This window comes from Pogoniulus pusillus, chromosome 18 (assembly GCF_015220805.1).
Source record: "Pogoniulus pusillus isolate bPogPus1 chromosome 18, bPogPus1.pri, whole genome shotgun sequence".
In the NCBI taxonomy this organism is placed as follows: Eukaryota; Metazoa; Chordata; class Aves; order Piciformes; family Lybiidae; genus Pogoniulus; species Pogoniulus pusillus.
In genome coordinates, this window is record NC_087281.1 from 6,813,918 (window position 1) to 6,835,735 (window position 21,818).

Here is a 21,818-nt window from a genome sequence, read left to right on the forward strand (position 1 = left end):
CAGGTTGGAAGAGACCTCCAAGATCATCGAGTCCAACCTATCACCCAGCCCTAGCCAGTCAACTAGACCATGGCACTGAGTGCCTCATCCAGTCTTTTCTTGAACACCCCCAGAGATAAACTCTCTGAAATCAGATTCCCTTCCTTCCCAGAGCTACACTCTGTAAGGGGAATTCTTAAATGCCTTTCTAAATAAGTTCAGTGTGTGTAGAAATTGTGATTTAGATAAAGAAAATACTATGTCTGCTTTGATTAATTCTTCAAGGAAGGTTATTCTGCCCCTGTACTCAGCACTGGTCAGGCCGCACCTTGAGTACTGTGTCCAGTTCTGGGCCCCTCAATTCAAGAGAGGTGTTGAGGTGCTGGAACGTGTCCAGAGAAGGGCGCTGAAGCTGATGAAGGGCCTGGAACACAAACCCTATGAGGAGAGGCTGAGGGAGCTGGGGGTGTTTAGCCTAGAGAAGAGGAGGCTCAGGGGTGACCTCCTTGCTGTCTACAACTACCTGAAGGGAGGCTGTAGCCAGGTGTGGGGGTGGCCTCTTCTCCCAGGCAACCAGCAGTACAACAAGGGGACACAGTCTCAAGTTGTGCCAGGAGGAAGTCTAGGCTGGCTGTTAGGAGGAAGTTCTTCCCAGAGAGAGTGATTGGCATTGGAATGGGCTGCCCAGGGAGGGGGGGGAAGCACCGTCCCTGGAGGTCTTCAAGAAAGGCCTGGATGAGGCACTTGGTGCCATGGTCTAGTTGGCTGAGTAGGGCTGGGTGCTAGGTTGGACTGGATGATCTTGGAGGTCTCTTCCAACCAGGCTGATTCTATGATTCATCGGTCAAATTGTATGCTCTCTTCCCAATCCTGCTGAGAAGCCAAAGAAAACCTATCAGAATTCACAACTTCTGATTTGTTGTGTTTATTTTTTGGTAGCAGTTTCTTTTGCATTAATCTTGACATGTTTGAACACTGGAATGCAATTCATGAGAAGATGCAGTATTTCATGCAGATGTAATGTGACCTGCTAAAATTAATGTCATTTTAGTTTGATGACTTCATGATAATTTATTTCAGGGCTGATAAATGAAATAAGAAATCCCAAGTTTGAAAACCTTTTGAAAGCTTCTTTAGTAGCCAGAGGTGGGTTGCAGGACATAGTTCTAAGGCCAGTGAATTGGATAGAAGTGAGTGTAATGAACAGAACAGAGTTCCTTAATGAGAAATTCAAAATGAAGCTGCTAGCAAAAGCAAGAAAATCACTGGCTAAGTGCCTCATCAGAAAGCAATAAGTAGCACATTTTTTGACAGTATATTTTAAATATTGTTGCAAAACCAGAAGTTTCTTTCATTTTTAGAGGACAATAGAGAGTTATGTGGACAAACGCATTGGAAATACTTACGGACCTCCTGGAGGCAGAAAAATGACTGTGTTTATTGATGATGTAAATATGCCACTTATCAATGAATGGGGTGATCAGGTAACATGGTTTTTAACAATTACAACTTAACTGTTGGATTGTGTTTGTGATTTCTTTTTAATATATATACATGAAAATCAGTGGACTTTCTCAATATTAAAATCAACTGTTAATTATTGAAAAAGCTTTCTAATTGTAGCACACAAATGGAGGGGAATAAAGAGAGTAGATGTATTGAAGTGTAGATGTATTGAAGTGACATGTAGGATAATGGTGTCATAGCTTACAGTATCTCCACTTCCTTGTAATTGTAAGAATAAATTAAAAACATCACTGTACTAAAGTACCATATTATTAATTACACTTAATGTCATGGTCTAGTTGATTAGACAGGGCTGGGTGCTAGGTTGGTCTGGGTAATCTTGGAGGTCTCTTCCAACCTGGTTGATTCTATGATTCTAATTTGAGAGCACTAGTAAACAAACTTTCTGCATAACAACAGTGTGAGAACTTGATGAAAGTAAGGTCATGTTCAAATTCAGAAATTATGTATTGGCTTGCACACTGTCTTAAAGATTTCTGGCTTTTGATGAGCCCATCTGAAGTTTGGATATGTAACACTCATGTACCTATACATACCCAAAATCAGGCATGAATGTCTCAGTTCTGACCCATAGGTCTGAAATATTTCCAGCCCAGGATGCTATGCTTTCTGGAGTGTGACTGCATTAACATAAAGTCTGAGAATTCATGCAATTACTTTTTAAAATTTGCTCAGAGGAAAGAACAAGTGAGAAATTTGGGGCCACTATGCACTTCTGAGTGCTCAGGCTCTCTGGCTGCTGTGAAGGTCACACTTTGGGTTAAGGCCACTTAGAGCATTGAGCTGGTTTGCTAACAGTATGGGTAGGAAGTTTGGTTGTGAGAATGGGCTTGAGCATGAGCAAGTATTCAAGTAGCAGCATGGATATAAGTGAACAGTTGTCCTTTTCACTTTAGAAAGATGTTTTTGTCAAAGTGGAAGCCAAGCATATGCTTTTAGTGTTTCTGAAGTGGAGCCTAGCCTCTTACCTAAATGCCAGTATATACCAGTGTTTTGATTTTCATAATTTGCTCTCACTTGAGGGAAATTGTTTTTCCATTGAAACTAGCATTGAGTAACCCACAATACCTAAGCCCTTACAGGCCCAGGCAGTGTTCAATAACAGTAAGGATCTCCATTATGGAAGATCTTCCACAAGGCCTTCCATTATGACTGAAGACATTGCTGAATTATGTTTAATGGAATGATGCTTTGGTTGCTGTCCTGCTACATACCATGTGACTTTGTTGGGGTATGTGAGCACAGAAGCCTTGCTGAATGTTAATGAAGCAGTTGCTATGGGGCCAAATTCTGGTGCCTCCTGATCCATACAGGTACTGTAAAATGGAATGTGGAGTGAGTAACCTTTACAGAATAAAGAGAAGAAAGAAAATGATGAAGTGCTTTTTTTTTTTTGTTTTAAAGAAAATAATTAAGTGCTTTTCTTCAAAGAAGGCTCAAGGAAGAACTAAAAGTATAGGTTGAACATATGTCCAGCATGAAAATGTAGAAGAAACCCATTTTTCCCCCAGTTCATTACCTAACTTTATTTAGGTCAAAGAAATAAGAACACAAGTAGACATTAAATTATCAGAGGGGTTTTTTGTTTGCTTAGGTTTTTGGTTTGGGTTTTGTTGTTGTTGTTGTTGGTTGGTTTTTTTCTGGTTGTTTGGTTGGGGGTTTTTTTTGGTTGTTCTTGTTTGAAGTTCTAATTTGTACCAGTTACATAAACTTACAGGTCACAAATGAAATAGTTCGTCAGATGATGGAAATGAAAGGAATGTACAGCCTGGATAAACCTGGAGACTTCACTGCAATTGTAGATATACAATTAATAGCAGCAATGATACATCCTGGAGGAGGCCGTAATGATATTCCCCAGCGTTTAAAAAGACAGTTTTGTGTATTCAATTGTACATTGCCATCCAATGCATCCATCGACAAAATTTTTGGTACTTCTTTCTCTTGTTTTAGTATAAATGTGTTTTTGTTTGTTTGGTTTTTTTTAATAATAGACTTAAAATGTACAAAAGTAGATGCTCTTTCTCATTCTTGTCATGCAAATTTAGAGTACTTCCAAAAAAACACCTGAAGATGTATTACAGCAAAATTAGTGCCATGGAAGGGAAATTATTGCCTTTAAATGGGCAGAGTCCAATGGGATGGCGTTCAATAGCTCCAAGTGCAGGGTGCTGAACTTTGGCCACAACAACCCCATGCAGAGATACAGGCTGGGGTTGGAGTGGCTGGAGAGCAGCCAGACAGAGAGGGATCTGGGGGTGCTGTTTGATACCCGCCTGAACATGAGCCAGCAGTGTGCCCAGGTGGCCAAGAGAGCCAGTGGCATCCTGGCCTGCATCAGGAATGGTGTGGCCAGCAGGAGCAGGGAGGTCATTCTGCCCCTGTACTCTGCACTGGTTAGACCTCACCTTGAGTGCTGTGTTCAGTTCTGGGCCCCCCAGTTTAGGAAGGACACTGAGATGCTTGAGCGTGTCCAGAGAAGGGCAACGAGGCTGGGGAGAGGCCTCGAGCACAAGCCCTACGAGGAGAGGCTTAGGGAGCTGGGATTGTTTAGCCTGGAGAAGAGGAGGCTCAGGGGTGACCTTATTGCTGTCTACAACTACCTGAAGGGAGGTTGTGGCCAGGAGGAGGTTGCTCTCTTCTCTCAGGTGGCCAGCGCCAGAACGAGAGGACACAGCCTCAGGCTGTGCCAGGGGAGATTTAGGCTGGAGGTGAGGAGAAAGTTCTTCACTGAGAGAGTCATTGGACACTGGAATGGGCTGCCCGGGAAGGTGGTGGAGTTGCCGTCCCTGGGGCTGTTCAAGGCAAGGTTGGATGTGGCACTTGGTGCCATGGTCTAGCCTTGAGCTCTGTGGTAAAGGGTTGGACTTGATGATCTGTGAGGTCTCTTCCAACCTTGGCGATACTGTGATACTGTGAATGCTTGTCTTTCTGATTTTGGATAAGTAAGGTAATAAGAATCTAATGACATTTCCTGGATGAACATGAACACTGCTATTACTACATAGTTTACCATCCCACCTCTGCAGTATCTGAAATGTCCTCTGTTGCTGAAATTCTTGATTCTGTTAACTTTGGCAGTACACTATACTGTCAAAAGCCAGCACCTACGTCAGTTGTTTCTACGCTGTTTCAGAAAAGCCATTGTCAAAAAAGACAGAATTATCTGTAATGTAAATACAAATTAATGTTTTAAATAAGTGCTTGGATGTCTTGTTCATAACTTAGCTTGTCACATCTCACAGGTTGAGGTGAGCTGTATATTGTGGTTTATCTTTTCAGGTATTATTGGCTGTGGATACTTCAATCCCTGTAGAAATTTCTGCCCTGAAGTATGTGACATGGTGAAAAAATTGATTCCAGCAGGCAGAATATTGTGGCAGTGGACAAAGGTATAGATACTGGGGAGAGTTTTGTCCTAATCAGTCTTGGACAATGCCTGTTACTGTAATTTAGGCATGTATTCCTTAAAAATATATCCATAATAAAAGAAAAACAGAAGAAAGATGAGCTAAAATCAATCTCTCCAATACAAAAGAGATAAATGGAAATATTATTCCATTCATTTCTAGGATTCTATTTGGTAACCAAAGATTTAATTACTAAAGCTAAGAAACAAGGAGTGAAATTCTTTCTAGAATATAATTTTTTATTTTTAAATCCCAGAACAACATACAAAATAATCACATTATAGGAGTTGAGGTTTTACATTTAGATGCTAGGTTCAAACAAATGAGATCTTTTTGCTGACTTTTTAGGAGCTTGCCCACAATATTATCTGTGAAAATTGGTAGTTTTGTTATTTTTATACTTTACATTTTTAAATGTATAATTCAGATTATTCCTGATCCCTTCTAAATGTTACTGGTTTGAAATCTTTGCAATGTTTTTCTTTAGACAAAGATGCTGCCTACACCATCTAAATTCCACTATATCTTCAACCTTCGAGACCTTTCAAGAATTTGGCAAGGCATGTTAACTATAAAGGCAGAAGAGTGCAACAACAGCATTGTCCTTCTAATACTTTTCAAACATGAATGTACCAGAGTAATTGCTGACAGGTATAATAACTGTGACATTTTATGTTTAGTGGGTTTAGCTATTTACTCCATGCCCATAAAGCTTATTATGAAAAACTTCATTAGGCCAATATCAAAACTTTTGCCTTACTTTACATGCAGACTGCACTGTCATAAAATTAGAGGATCACTGTTTGGAAAAGACCTTTAAGATCATGGAGTCCAACCATTATCTAACTCTGCTAAGTCTGGTGTTAAACCACACTCCTTAGAATCACAGAATGGCTTGAGTTGCAAGGGACCTTAGAGGTCATCTAGTTTCAAACTCTCTGCCTCCTACTAGACCAGATTTCTCAAAACCTCATCCACTTCCAGGGAGATTGCATCCACAGTTTCTCTGGGCAACTTGTTTCAGTGTCTCACCAGCCTCATAGTAAAGAATTTTGTCTTAATCTACCGTGCTCTAATTTTAAAAGCGTTGCTCCTCATCCTGTTGCCACATGCCCTTATAAAATATCCCTTTCCAGCTTTCCTTTAGACCCCTTTCAGGTATTGCAAAGCCACTTTAAGGTTTCCCTAGAGCCTTCTCTTCTCCAGGTTGAACAGACCCAACACCCTCAGCTGATCTGTGGAGGAGAGGTGCTCCAGCCCTCTGATCATCTACATGGCCCTCCTCTAGACCCTCTCCAATAGGTCCATATCCTTCTTGTGTTAGAAACTCCAAAATTGGTTGGCACCACTTCTGTGCATCTTTTAAACAGCTCCAGAGATGTGGTCTAACCCCCTCCTTGGGGAGGCTATTCTAGTGTTTTGTGAGCCTTTCAGTGAAAAGATTTCTTCTAATATCCAGCCTAAGCCTCCCCTGGTGCAACTGGAGGCCATTCCTGTCATCCTATCATTTGTTATCAGGGAGAAGAGACCAAAACATACCTTGCTACGACCTCCTTTCATGTGGTTGTAGAGAGGGATAAGTACTCCCTTCAGCCTCCTTTTCTCCAGACTAAATAACCCCAGTTCCTTCAGCTGCTCCTCGTAAGACCTATTCTCCAAATGTTTCACCAGCTTTGTTGCTGAAAGTGCTCAAGCATCTCAATGTCTTTCTTGTAGTGAGGGCACTAAAGCTGAACACAGTGCTCAAGGTGTGACCTGAACACTGTTGAGCACGCACAAAGGCACAATCACTCCCCTGATCTTGCTTATCACACTGTACAGGCCAGGATGTTGTTGACCCTCTGTGACGGTTTGGGAATTACCCACCCCCTACTCCTATGAAATCACCCAGACTAGACTCAGTTGAGCTGGAAGTTAAGGAACAAAGCTTTATATTTACATCTTAGCACAATATACAAGCAGATATTTACAATAGATACAGCTATATGCAGAAATATACAAGTTAAAAGTAATACAAAAGCACAACATTCCTCCCAGAAATCAGAGTGCCCAGGAGGGGCTCCCAACCACCTTTCCACCTTTTTTCCATCCCTCTACCTTATCCCAGAGTTTGCCTTAAGTGCAAGATGAGTTTGGAGGATCACCAAGGAGGCTTAGAAGGCAGGCTTAGTTTTCTTTTCCTATAGTTTGACACTTAGAGTTGCCATTCCACTATTGCAGAATGAGGTGATTCTTGCCTTTATGTTTATCATTTGGTAGTGAGTATCGTTCTTGGGTGCTTCTCAGATAATCAGAATACTCAAGGATCTTTTTAAAAGTTGTATTAATCCATGGCTTTTTCAGATTTGTTACTCCTGAAGATGCAGCTTGGTTTGATAAAACCATTAATAAAGTAATGGAGGAATACGTGGATGCAAACTTAACCAATTTTCTCCAAGCTGAACCATATTTTGTAGACTTTTTACGAGAGATGCCTGAACCAACTGGTGATGAACCAGAAGACTTTGTGTTTGAAGCACCCAAAATTTATGAAGAGGTATTTAATATTACATCTAAAATACTGGGCACTATTTTTAAAAAACTTTTAATCATTATATATGTTATAATGCTGGAATGATCATACAGGAAGTTTTATTAAATATATCACAGTATCACAGTATTATTAGGATTGGAAGAAACCTCAGAAGTCCAACGCTTTACCACAGAGCTCAAGGCTAGACCATGGCACCAAGTGCCACGTCCAACCTTGCCTTGAACAGCTCCAGGGACGGTGACTCCACCACCTCCCCGGGCAGCCCATTCCAGTGTCCAATGACTCTCTCAGTGATGAACTTTCTCCTCACCTCAAGCCTAAATCTCCCCCGGCACAGCCTGAGGCTGTGTCCTCTCGTTCTGGTGCTGGCCACCTGAGAGAAGAGACCAATCTCTTCCTGGCCACAACCACCCCTCAGGTAGTGGTAGACATTCCACATTATTTGTGAAGACATAACTAAAGTGTTTCTGATTATTATGTGACAAGTCATTTTAATTATGTTAAAGTTAATAATGCTGTAGAATCATAGAATCAAGCAGGTTGGAAGAGACCTCCAAGATCATCCACTCCAACCTAGCATCCAGCCCTACTCAGTCAACTAGACCATGGCACCAAGTGCCTCATCCAGGCCTTTCTTGAAGACCTCCAGGGACGGTGCCTCCACCCCCTCCCTGGGCAGCCCATTCCAATGCCAACAACTTCCTCCTAACATCCAGCCTAGACTTCCTCCTGGCACAACTTGAGACTGTGTCCCCTTGTTCTGTTGCTGGCTGCCTGGGAGAAGAGACCAACCTCCACCTGGCTACAATGTCCCTTCAGGTAGTTGTAGACAGCAATGAGGTCCCCCCTGAGCCTCCTCTTCTCCAGGCTAAACACCCCCAGCTCCCTCAGCCTCTCCTCATAGGATTTGTGCTCCAGGCCCCTCACCAGCTTTGTTGCCCTTCTCTGGACACCTTCCAGCACCTCAACATCTCGCTTGAATTGAGGGGCCCAGAACTGGACACAGCACTCAAGGTGTGGCCTGACCAGTGCTGAGTACAGGGGCAGAATAACCTCCCTTGTCCTACTGGCCACACTGCTCCTGATGCAGGCCAGGATGCCATTGGCTCTCTTGGCCACCTGGGCACACTGCTGCCTCATCTTCAGCCTACTATCTACCACTACCTCCAGGTCCCTTTCTTCCTGGCTGCTCTCAGCCACTCAGTCCCCAGCCTGTAGCGCTGCTTGGGGTTGTTGTGGCCAAAGTGCAGAACCCTGCTCTTGGCCTTGTTAAATCTCCTCCCATTGGCCTCTGCCCACCCATCCAGCCTGTCTAGGTCCCTCTGCAGGGCCCTCCTACCTTCCAGCAGATCAACACCTGCTCCTAGCTTGGTGTCATCTGCAAACTTACTGATGCTGGACTCAATCCCCTGCTCCAGATCATCAGTTAAGATGTTGAACAGGCCTGGGCCCAGGCCTGGGCCCAGCACTGATCCTTGGGGAACACCACTGGTGACAGCTGCCAACTGGATGTGGCACCATTTTTTCTGTGGCTTTTTTCCCTGATGTTAGCAGAGAATTCCTGCTTAAACACAACTATGGTCACTGTAGTGAATTAACAGGAAAATCTGATTGCATGTGGCCAGTGTAAAGCTCATGTAAAAGTGTTAGTGTAGTTTTACATTCTAAAGGGCCACACTAGTATAATTTTTGAGTGATCTATGTGTTTATTTTCAGGTTCCAAGCTTTGAGTTTCTTTGTGAAAAGCTGCAAATGTACCAGAGACAATATAATGAGTGTATTAGAGGATCATTTCTTGATTTGGTGTTTTTTAAGGATGCAATGACACATCTTATTAAGGTTTGAGGTTTACTACTTCTTTGTTAGCTTAACTGTTGTACGACTCATCCTGACGTGGGCAAGCTATGACCAAAGGGCACATTCTGAAATACCAACCATCATTGCCTAGTCATTTTCAAGAATTAGAGAAGAACTACTATCATTTTCACCTCTTTGCATGTTTTTTGTGAGAAATGCTTTATTTTACATAGTTATTTAAGCCTTTTTTTGTTCATAGGTATGAAGATTTTCCTAGGCAAGGTCTAGGAAGTGACAGTCAACTGTGACTGAAGGGCACATTCTAACATAGTCACCATCATTGCCTAGTCATTTTCAAGAATTAGAAAAGAACTACCATCATTTTCACCTCTTTGCATGTTTTTATATTAAATATCTTATTTTACATATTTATTTAAGCCTTTGTTTATTCATAGGTATGAAGATTTTCCTAGGCAAGGTCTAGGAAGTGACAGTCAGCTGTGACTGAAGGGCACATTGTAACATAGTCACCATCATTGCCTAGTCATTTTCAAGAATTAGAAAAGAACTACCATCATTTTCACCTCTTTGCATGTTTTTGTGAGAAATACTTTATTTTACACATTTATTTAAGCCTTTGTTTGTTCAGAGGTATGAACATTTTCACAGTATCACAGTATCACACAGTATCATCAGGGTTGGAAGAGACCTCACAGATCATCAAGTCCAACCCTTTACCACAGAGCTCAAGGCTAGACCATGGCACCAAGTGCCACGTCCAATCCTGCCTTGAACAGCCCCAGGGACGGCGACTCCACCACCTCCCCGGGCAGCCCATTCCAGTGTCCAGTGACTCTCTCAGTGAAGAACTTTCTCCTCACCTCAAGCCTAAATTTCCCCTGGCGCAGCTTGAGGCTGTGTCCTCTTGTTCTGGTGCTGGCCACCTGAGAGCTACCTCCTCCTGGCCACAACCACCCCTCAGGTAGTTGTAGACAGCAATAAGGTCACCCCTGAGCCTCAAGGTCTAGGTAGTGACAGCTATGACTGAAGGGCACATTCTAACATAGTCACCATCATTGCCTAGTCATTTTCAAGAATTAGAGAAGAACTACCATTGTTTTGACCTGTTTGCATGTTTTTGTGAGACATACTTTATTTTACATATTTATTTAAGCCTTTGTTTATTTAGAGGTATGAAGATTTTCCTAGGCAAGGTCTAGGAAGTGACAGTCAGCTGTGACTGAAGGGCACATTCTAACATAGTCACCATCATTGCCTAGTCATTTTCAAGAATTAGAAAAGAACTGCCATCTTTTCCACCTCTTTGCATGTTTTTGTGAGAAATATTTTATTTTACATATTTATTTAAGCCTTTGTTTGTTCAGAGCTATGAACATTTTCACAGTATCACAGTATCATCAGGGTTGGAAGAGACCTCACAGATCATCAAGTCCAACCCTTTACCACAGAGCTCAAGGCTAGACCATGGCACCAAGTGCCATGTCCAATCCTGCCTTGAACAGCTCCAGGGACGGCGACTCCACCTCCTCCCTGGGCAGCCCATTCCAGTGTCCAATGACTCTCTCAGTGAAGAACTTTCTCCTCACCTCCAGCCTAAATTTCCCCTGGCGCAGCTTGAGGCTGTGTCCTCTTGTTCTGGTGCTGGCCACCTGAGAGAAGAGAGCAACCTCCTCCTGGCCACAACCACCCCTCAGGTAGTTGTAGACAGCAATAAGGTCACCCCTGAGCCTCAAAGTCTAGACAGCTATGACTGAAGGGCACATTCTAACATAGTCACCATCATTGCCTAGTCATTTTCAAGAATTAGAGAAGAACTACCATTGTTTTGACCTGTTTGCATGGTTTTGTGAGACATACTTTATTTTACATATTTATTTAAGCCTTTGTTTGTTCAGAGGTATGAAGATTTTCCTAGGCAAGGTCTAGGAAGTGACAGTCAGCTGTGACTGAAGGGCACATTGTAACATAGTCACCATCATTGCCTAGTCATTTTCAAGAATTAGAAAAGAACTACCATCATTTTCACCTCTTTGCATGTTTTTGTGAGAAATACTTTATTTTACACATTTATTTAAGCCTTTGTTTGTTCAGAGGTATGAACATTTTCACAGTATCACAGTATCACACAGTATCACCAGGGTTGGAAGAGACCTCATAGATCATCAAGTCCAACCCTTTACCACAGAGCTCAAGGCTAGACCATGGCACCAAGTGCCATGTCCAATCCTGCCTTGAACAGCTCCAGGGACGGCGACTCCACCACCTCCCCGGGCAGCCCATTCCAGTGTCCAATGACTCTCTCAGTGAAGAACTTTCTCCTCACCTCAAGCCTAAATTTCCCCTGGCGCAGCTTGAGGCTGTGTCCTCTTGTTCTGGTGCTGGCCACAACCACCCCTCAGGTAGTTGTAGACAGCAATAAGGTCACCCCTGAGCCTCAAAGTCTAGGTAGTGACAGCTATGACTGAAGGGCACATTCTAACATAGTCACCATCATTGCCTAGTCATTTTCAAGAATTAGAAAAGAACTACCATTGTTTTCACCTCTTTGCATGTTTTTGTGAGAAATACTTTATTTTACATATTTATTTAAGCCTTTGTTTGTTCAGAGGTATGAAGATTTTCCTAGGCAAGGTCTAGGAAGTGACAGCTGTGACTGAAGGGCACATTCTAACATAGTCACCATCATTGCCTAGTCATTTTCAAGAATTAGAGAAGAACTACCATAATTTTCACCTCTTTGCATGTTTTTTGTGAGAAATACTTTATTTTACATATTTATTTAAGCCTTTGTTTGTTCAGAGATATGAACATTTTCCTAGGCAAGGTCTAGGTAGTGACAGCTGTGACTGAAGGGCACATTGTAACATAGTCACCATCATTGCCTCGTCATTTTCAAGAATTAGAAAAGAACTACCATCGTTTTCACCTCTTTGCATGTTTTTGTGAGAAATACTTTATTTTACACATTTATTTAAGCCTTTGTTTGTTCAGAGGTATGAAGATTTTCCTAGGCAAGGTTATAAGGAGGTACATTTAAATTTGGTACATGGAATGTTTTTTAATCCTTTAAAATGCAGAGAACACTTCAAAGGTATTTGTACATGCCAAATGACCAAAACCAACAATCTGATTCGGTTGGACTTTTTTTTCCCATATAGATTTCCCGAATAATTCGGACACCATGTGGAAATGCATTACTTGTTGGAGTTGGTGGTTCTGGAAAGCAAAGTCTTTCAAGGTTGGCCTCTTTTATTGCTGGCTATAAAATATTTCAGATCACTTTAACCAGGTAAGGAATATACAAGTTAAATTTATGCTATTAATTTATTTTTGTAAAAAACTTGTGATTTCAACAGGGTTTGGGGTTTTTTTTTTGTTTGATTTGTGGGATTTTTTAACTTATTTTGTAACCATTTAAAAATGAAAAAAACAATTAAATTCTTATCTGGTTTGTATACAGCATAAGATTCTTTACACTAAAAAGCTTGACCATGTGTTAGATATTCCTGAGTCAAAATGCGTATGTTTACAAAGGATGCTTTCAGTAACGTTTATAAAACACTCTAATCTGCAAATCATATAATCAGACAGGTTGGAAGAGACCTCCAAGATCATCTAATCCAACCTATCACCCAGCCCTGTCCAATCAACTAGACCATGGCACTAAGTGTCTCATCCAGGTTTTTCTTGAACACCTCTAGGGACGGTGACTCCACCACCTCCCTGGGCAGCCCATTCCAATGCCAATCACTCTGTCGGCACAGAACTTCCTAACATCCAGCCTAGACCTTCCCTGGCACAACTTGAGACTGTGTCTCCTTTTTCTGTTGCTGGTTGCCTGGGAGGAGAGACCAACCTTCCCCCACCTGGCTACAACCTCTCTTCAGGTAGTTGTAGACAGCAATGAGGTCTGCCCTGAGCCTCCTCTTCTCCAGGCTAAACAACCCTCAGCCTCTCATAGGGTTTGTGTTCCAGGCCCCCCACCAGCTTTATCAGCCTTCTCTGGACACGCTCCAGCACCTCAACATCTCTCTTGAACTGAGGAGCCCAGAACTGGACACAGTACTCAAGGTGTGGCCTGACCAGTGTTGAGTACAGGGGCAGAATAACTTCCCTTGTACTGCTGGCCACACTATTCCTGATACAGGCTGTGATGCCATTAGTCATCAATATTCTGAATTGGTCTGAATTAACAGGGAATGTTTCCTATTCTTCCCAGGTCCTATAATGTAAGCAATCTCTCAGATGATTTAAAATTTTTGTATAGAACAGCTGGGGGAGAAGGGCAAGGCATCACTTTTATTTTCACGGATAATGAAATAAAAGAGGAATCATTTTTGGAATACATAAACAATCTTCTGTCTTCAGGCGAGGTAAGAGTCTCATCATGCCAGGCAATGTATTTTAGAAGCAGAATACTGCAGAATTTGCTCCCACTATTTTTTTTTTTTAAGATAATAAATTTATTGTAGAATCTCTAACTCTAAAATATGCCAGCTTTTAAAATAAGGAGTACTCTTGGTATGATGTTAGAATCATAGAATCATAGAATCAACCAGGTTGGAAGAGACCTCCAAGATCATCCAGTCCAACCTAGCACCCAGCCCTAACCAATCAACTAGACCATGGCACTAAGTGCCTCATCCAGACTTTTCTTGAAGACCCTCAGGGATGGTGCCTCCACCACCTCCCTGGGCAGCCCATTCCAATGGGAAATCACTCTCTCTGTGAAGAACTTCTTCCTAATATCCAGCCTATACCTACCCTGGCACAACTTGAGACTATGTCCCCTTGTTCTATTGCTGGTTGCCTGGGAGAAGAGGCCAACCCCCACCTGGCTACAATGCCCCTTCAGGTAGTTGTAGACAGTAATAAGATCACCCCTGAGCCTCCTCTTCTCCAGGCTAAACAGGCCCAGCTCCCTCAACCTGTTCCTTTATATCTATTTCAGTATAAGCCAGGAAAAGATACTCAGCTGTTATGGATAGTTCTGTAGCTTTTAATAAGTGAGTATTTGTTGGCCAGTCAGGATCTTTACTCTTCCTGAGACAGACCTCCTCATCTTCAGTAGAGTTATGTAAAACTAAACGAGGGACAGGTGTTTTTTTTTTACACTCTTTAAACTGCTGATGTGCAGACAGATAAGGATGTAAAGACAAAAAGATGTATAAACCCTACAGTAATTCCATCCATATAATTTATTTTATACAAAGATTTCTAATTTATTTGCTCGGGATGAATTGGATGAAATCACCCATGGATTAATACCTGTGATGAAAAAAGAGCTGCCTCGGTGTCCTCCTACCTTTGATAATCTTTATGAATACTTTTTAACTCGAGCAAAGAAGAACCTGCATGTTGTCCTCTGCTTTTCTCCAGTAAGTTCTTCTTTGATATCTGTTTACATTACTTTCAATAGCAAACTATTTTATAGGTATGACAGAATTATTTAAGCTTTACATTTTTACAGAGACTTAAACGTTTATTAAAAGCTAATTGAGTTCTGGTTGCAATTGCTGACATAATAAAAACAAACATGCAGTTGTCAGAAGAATAAAAGCAAAATTCTTAAAAATTAAATCATCCTTGCATCTTAATTTAGTTCTTTTCCTTTTGGCATTATCTTTCCTGATAGAAACCAGGGAATACATCTGTGTGAAGTTCTTGCTTGTTACTTGAAAAACAGGAATTTATTCGATTTTTGTTGCGGGGGGGAAATTGATGCAAGATGATATTTTCCAGAATTAATGTTGTCTATTAATTTTGCTACCACCCCAGACCACTGATTTCAACAATATTTTGGTTCTTACACGATTATGGAAACATTCTATGGATATAATCTACATCTAATATAACCAGCAAAATATAGAAACATGAAATGAACTGGAAGAGACTATTCCTGTGGTCAAAATCCACTTGCAGCCAATACTCCATTTGCCCAGTAGCTGGGCTCAAGCTCTCTCTGCTCTATGGCAGCAGGCAGTAGAGAATCACAAAGAGGCATTGAAGCATTTACTCACAGATTATTATTATTACCCTCTCATGGGGGCTGGCCACAGTCCAGACAGTGACAAAATGCTTTCAGGGGACGCTGTCTCGTTGGACATTGAGGCTTGAATCTTCCTGGCTTCTGGGGACAGGATGCAGACAATCTATGACCTTGTCTCCTGGCTTCTTCTGGATGATCTGTGTATGTGTCCAGGGATTCTAGGCAGGACTTTCAGGTGCAGAGGCAGATGTGGTGCAGTCTCAGCACCATGTCACGCTGGCCACACAGGCCGATTGCCTGCAGGCATCCAGGCTCTGCTCCTGGTAACTGGCGGCAGTGGAGTTTAGCAGGCAGCAATAAGGCAGTGTGCAAGAGCAGCAGGGCTGGGCACAGCAGAGAGAGCAGGCACAGAGCAGGGGAGCAAAGCAGGGAAGCAAAAGCAGGTTGTTCACCTGCCTATCTCCTTTTATCAATGTGGGCCGAGATTAATTGCCCTTTGGACACAGAACAGCCAATCAGGATGGCAGTTAGCCAAACCAGACCATATTAGGCTAAGCCACAGGCTCACTTTTCCCTAATTTGGGCAAAGCACAGCCTTGCACTAGGCAGGCACAAGCTAAGTGTGTGCACCTTACACCACAGGACTCAGCAGCTCCAGGTTCTTTTGTGTCTGTTTTCCACGCTTGCCTCTCTGGTGGAGCAGAAAAACATGCCTAGGCAAGGCAGGATATGGATAAGCCTATTTTGGGCACATCAGGCCTACCACAACAATTTAAAAATAAGTGAATTGAAGTTTTAAAACACTAAGAAATATTTACGTTTGTTATGAAGGTCTTCACATGTCATAAGACATTGAATGTTCAGAATTCAATAAGATACATAAATAATTGGGCAAGGTGTTCTAAGCAGAAAATTAACAGGAAAACAAATCCCTCATTATTTACCTGAGTAAACATCTCAATCAAGCTAATTAAGTGTCATATTCTAAATTAGCAGTGTTCTTTGTTTTTAGGTTGGTGAGAAGTTCCGTGCTCGTTCATTGAAGTTCCCTGGTCTCATATCAGGGTGCACCATGGACTGGTTCAGTCGCTGGCCCAAGGAAGCTCTTGTAGCTGTAGCCAGTTATTTTCTTTCAGAATTTAATATGGTCTGTTCTGCATCAGTTAAAACACAAGCAGTGGAGACTATGGGCCTCTTTCATGATATAGTTTCAGAAAGCTGTGAGAATTATTTCCAAAGGTAACATTTTATACACATGCAGTAGTCTCTGAATTGTTGCTATTGATTGTTGAACTCATTGTGTTATATAAATCAAACAGTGTATTTTAAGATTAATGCAAAAATAAATCTGCTGTACCATTATGAAAAATAATTACTATTCTGTAGCAAATTCATTGTCTTAGTTACTACTATTCAATGATCTTTAATGTTGTGTAAGTGGATGAAAAAAAAGTAATTGGAAATCAGAGCTTGTGTTCTAAAGAAATTAGAGTTTGACTGAATTAAATACTTAATTTATATAATTTTCTGTTTCATTGGAAGCAATTAAATAATTGTGCATATCAAAGACAGGTAGTGTGTTAATGTTGCCAATGTACTATGTTTCAGCTATCGAAGAAGAGCTTATGTGACACCTAAATCCTATCTCTCTTTCATCAATGGCTACAAAGAAATTTATACTGAAAAGCTAGAGAATATTAATGAACAAGCTGAACGTATGCAGATTGGTAAGCAACACATGGAGAAATGTACATTCCCATGTCTGGTCTCAAATGATCTGTGTTTTTAATATTAGACTCCTTGTTCAGTCATCACTTAAAATCAGTTCTGCTGGGTCACAGTCTAAAACTGGTAGCATATGAGGAACACTTCCATGCGCTCCAGCTCTGATCAGTTCATAATGATTCTCTGAAAGAAATGCTTCAAAGAAGTTGTTAGCTAAGTCCTGCATCTCGATTGGCAGTTAGCCAAACCTTACCATATTAGGCAAAGCCACAGGCTTGCTTTTCTCTAATTTGGGCAAAGCACAGGCCTCCTTGCACTAGGCAGGCACAAGTTAAGTGTGTGTACCTTGCACCACAGGACCATGGGCAGGCCAGACTATGGCTCCAGGTACTTTTGTGTCTGTTTCCGGTGCTCGCCTCTCTGGTGGAGCAGAAAAACATGCCTAGGCAAGGCAGGGCATGGATAAGCCAATTTTGAGCCTATGAGACCTACCACAACACTTAGTGAATACTGATTTCTTGAGCACACTGGAATTGTGCTTCTCAGCACCATGGTATCTATATAAGCAACACATTTTGGTCTCTTCTCCCAGTCAACCAACAATAGAACAAGGGGACACAGTCTCAAGTTGTACTAGGGGAGGTATAGGCTGCATGTTAGGAGGAAGTTCTTCACAGAGAGAGTGATTTGCCATTGGAATGGGCTGCCCAGGGGGGTGGTGGAGTCACCATCCCTGGAGGTCTTCAAGAAAAGCCTGGCTGAGGCATTTGGTGCCATGGTCTGGTTGACTGGATAGGGCTGGGTGCTGAAGGTCTCTTCCAACCTGGTTGATTCTATGATTCTATGATAATATACAGAGACTGGAGATTGTAATGTTCCCGTGACCTTTAAGTCCACTTTTGATGACTCCATTTCATCTTAGAAAGAGCTCTCTATTGGCAGACAGTAATTGGTCCTAGTATTTATGTTACTTCCTTATGCAGTGGTACAAATGCAACATCAGTCTGGTTTTCTGATTATCCTGTGACTTTATGGCACAATGTATCTCTGACATTCCCTGCCACTCCACCCTTTCCCCTCCCGCCCCCCCAAGAAGCTATAAAACAAGCATAAGATAATATTAATCTATTAGGCATTGTTTACAGCTATAACAAAGATAAAAAATAAGGATTTCTTTTTATGAAGAATCAAATAACAAATTTGCACTTTGTGAATGCATCTATGTCCATGAAATCATGAAATGAGAAGAGTGGACACAGTCATGGTAGCATGAGTGCTTACAATTCCTTTCTGTCCTTTACACAAACTTAAATGAAACTACAAATGCAAGGCATTTTGGATCTGGACCTGTATTGTATAATCTAACTAGGAAAAAAATAGTTTACATTTCTCTGAGTTACATGTTTTGCTTAATAGGTTTGTCTAAGCTGATGGAGGCCAGTGAATCTGTTGCTGAACTCTCCAAGAAGCTGGCTGTAAAGGAGCAGGAACTGGCTGTGGCATCTGTTAAGGCAGATAAAGTAAGTACTTGAGTGTTAAATAGCAAAAGGCATCAGACAGCACCATGATATATAGTGGTGCTGTTGTAGAATTTTGTCATAATTTGTACAAGCCAAAAAATGTGCACCAATGATGATCTAAAATCATCCTTTCTCACATGTTCATTCACCATTTGCTTCTGAAAGTGAGGCACATCGAGATGGCGACAGAAGTCTCTTCCTTGTTCTCCTTTCGTTTCTTACATACTCTTACAAGCATCAAGTTTCATTTTTTTGTTACAGAACAAAAGTGGGTGAGGGACTGTCTGTATTCTTCAAGACCTTTAATCTTTTAAGAGAAACAATTGCAAGAAAGGGTTGAAACTATGCTTATTGCAGCAGTATAACAGTTATACTCTGTGCTAGTTTGAAACTAGCTAGAATGTTTTGGTGAGAAGGATTAGATCACAGGCTGTGAAAGAGAAACAGTGGTGATGTCTACTTCACTCATAGGATTGCTGAGAGACATAAGAACAAGAATCCAAGCATAGATAAGGGAGTCACTCTTTGTCTGGGCTCTGGGTATTTTTCTGTCTAACCTCACCCTCCGTCTCTCTGATTAATCCACTTTGGTTCCTAACCCCCCTGGCCGACTCTCCATTCTTCCTTGGGGAACAAGGCAATGTCTGGGGTAAAGTAGGGGAGTGGGAGATGTGGAAGGGCAGATGGGAGCCCCTCCTGAGGACTCAGTTTTCTGGGAGGGCTGTTGTGTTTCCATCCAGAGAAGGACAACAAAGCTGGTGAAGGTGTGGAACACAAACCCTATAAGGAGAGGCTGAGGGAGCTGGGGGTGTGCAGCCTGGAGAAGAGGATGCTCAGGGCAGACCCCATTGCTGTCTACAACTACCTGAAGGGAGGCTGTAGCCAGGTGGAGATTGGTCTCTTCTCCCAGGCAACCAGCAACAGACCAAGGGGACACAATCTCAAGTTGTGCTGGGGGAAGTCTAGGCTGGCTGTTAGGAGGAAGTTGTTGGCAGAGAGAGTGATTGGCATTGGAATGGGCTGCCCAGGGAGGTGGTGGAGGCACCATCCCTGGAGGTGTTCAAGAAAGGCCTGGCTGAGGCACTAAGTGCCATGGTCTAGTTGACTGGCTAGGGCTGGGTGCTAGGTTGGCCTGGATGATCTTGGAGGTCTCTTCCAACCTGGTTGATTCTGTGACCATTGGTGCAGAGAGTTTGCCATCTTGCAAGTATTTGTTAGTGATAGCATTTTCTTTAATTTGCAGAATAACAGTTAAAAAATGAAGCAATGATTGTATTTTTAAAGTATAGTTTCAAATAGAATAATACTTTACAATGCCATGTTAGGCATTGTATGTGTTATATATAAATATAATATTATATATTTTTATATTCATATTACTTAGCTTTGTATTTTGCTGTATAATATCTGTTTTCTCTTGTGCCTGATACCTTAATTACTTCTTCCAGCATTTTGATTTAAACATTTTGTATTTATTATCAATTCCAGGTACTAGCAGAAGTCACAGAAAGTGCTGAAGCTGCAGCTATAGTGAAAAATGAAGTCCAAGGTGTGAAAGATAAAGCACAAAAAATTGTAGATGAAATTGATTTAGAAAAAGTGAAAGCAGAGAGTAAACTGGAAGCAGCTAAACCGGCACTACAAGAAGCAGAAGCTGCACTAAATGTTAGTAAAATTCTTATATTTTTGTTAGTTTAGTAATTTTTGAGTCACCCATGAAAGGAAGGCTAGAGCCAGCAGCCTGCAACTGTCACTTAATTTTGGCTGCTGTCACCAGCTCTTCCCAGTTAGTGGTCATGTCTCTGATTAATATTTATGGAGGTCACTTTTTACCTTAGAAGCATGAAGATTATTTTATAGCATTCATTCTGCTTCCACCCTATTATGAAGGTGTAAATCATTCCAAAAGTTACAGATACCTTTAGAATATCTATTCTTTATGTGCCAAAAGAAAGGGTTTTTTTCTACATGCTTAACTAGTTGTATCTTTTAAGATTAATAAAAGGCTGTCTTTTCCTTCACCTAAAGGAATCATAAATCACTGATGAATTGTATTTTTAATGCCTTCTGCTACAGTTACCAGAATTTATGCAAATAAAAAAAGTTGGGTGGATACCCCCCAAAAAGGGGCATTGTTTATTCTGATACTACTATTTAGATAATCAGATAAATAAAACTTCCAACAATGCTCACAAAATTAACTGAGAAACTCTATGGACTTACATAAAACTTCCAACAATGCTCACAAAATTAACTGAGAAACTCCATGGACTCGCACTTTGGCCTGTGGTTTCTATAATGAGTGTGTAACAGCTGCTTCTAGACAGATAGTGGCATGCATGTGTAAATACAAATATGTATGTTAACTTTGAACTTTGCAATCATTAATTGTTTTTATATTGGTTATTGAACCTAAGCAAAGTGTCAGAGGTGCTACTAAAAAGCAGAACAGCATTTCATACTCAAATAACTTTAAAACCAACAAAAGCTAACCAAATCCATCACAGTATAAATAATGGCACTTCAGTCTTAAAAATTCAAAATAGTGTTTTACCAGAAAAACTGCTTTTAGTTGACTCCTCTGCAGTTTTACAGGATACTTGGTTTCACCCAGGCTGATAATGCTGCTGTTCCATGTGATATTTTCAGTGATGTCTTTAGCATTGGGGAAATATTCTAGTCTAAAATGTATCCATTAAAATGATGTAAGTTTCATGAAATGTGAAACTAATAAAAGTAAGCCTAGTTAGTCACTTCTTTGTATGCACTTAGCACAGGCTTGTCTTGGAGAAAAGTATAACAAGCAAACATTAAAACCAAAATTGAAAGGGAAAAGAGAATAATGGTATTGATTCAGGATGCTGTTACTTTTTTCTTCAAATAGACCATCAAACCAGCGGATATTGCTACTGTTAGAAAACTTGCAAAACCTCCTCACTTAATTATGAGGATCATGGACTGTTGTCTGCTACTGTTTCAAAAGCCATTAGATCCTGTTACCATGGATCCAGAAAAGCCTTGTTGCAAACCATCGTGGGGAGAATCGTTAAAAGTAAGTCGAGTTTTCAAACGGTGTTTGGTAAACATCAGAAACAGCAACTTGCACATCAGAGAATTTATGATGCTGTTTACTCAGAACAGGACAGAATTTTGTCAAAAAGCAAACATATGTTTTTTAAATAGGACAGTACATTAATAGAGTTTATGTGGTAGCAAGTAGTAGGTGAACTGATTACACACTTTTTGGTAGGAGCTTTAGATTTTCCTTTCCCTTTTACTGGCATATCACTTGGTGGCAAATAGATAAATCATACCAA

General features: G+C 41.2%; 1 protein-coding gene across 1 annotated transcript in view; it reads left to right on the forward strand.

Moving 5' to 3' along the window:
• DNAH8 (dynein axonemal heavy chain 8) overlaps positions 1-21,818 on the forward strand; it is a 173,005-nt gene that overhangs the window by 103,291 nt on the left and 47,896 nt on the right. The window contains exons 56-69 of the mRNA XM_064158308.1: positions 1,341-1,463; positions 3,224-3,437; positions 4,789-4,898; positions 5,404-5,567; positions 7,260-7,452; positions 9,166-9,288; positions 12,426-12,556; positions 13,487-13,640; positions 14,481-14,645; positions 16,269-16,495; positions 16,865-16,983; positions 18,398-18,501; positions 19,990-20,166; positions 21,386-21,553. Of these exons, the coding sequence (XP_064014378.1) occupies positions 1,341-1,463; positions 3,224-3,437; positions 4,789-4,898; positions 5,404-5,567; positions 7,260-7,452; positions 9,166-9,288; positions 12,426-12,556; positions 13,487-13,640; positions 14,481-14,645; positions 16,269-16,495; positions 16,865-16,983; positions 18,398-18,501; positions 19,990-20,166; positions 21,386-21,553 (2,172 nt within the window). The remainder of the gene's footprint in view (positions 1-1,340; positions 1,464-3,223; positions 3,438-4,788; positions 4,899-5,403; positions 5,568-7,259; positions 7,453-9,165; positions 9,289-12,425; positions 12,557-13,486; positions 13,641-14,480; positions 14,646-16,268; positions 16,496-16,864; positions 16,984-18,397; positions 18,502-19,989; positions 20,167-21,385; positions 21,554-21,818) is intronic.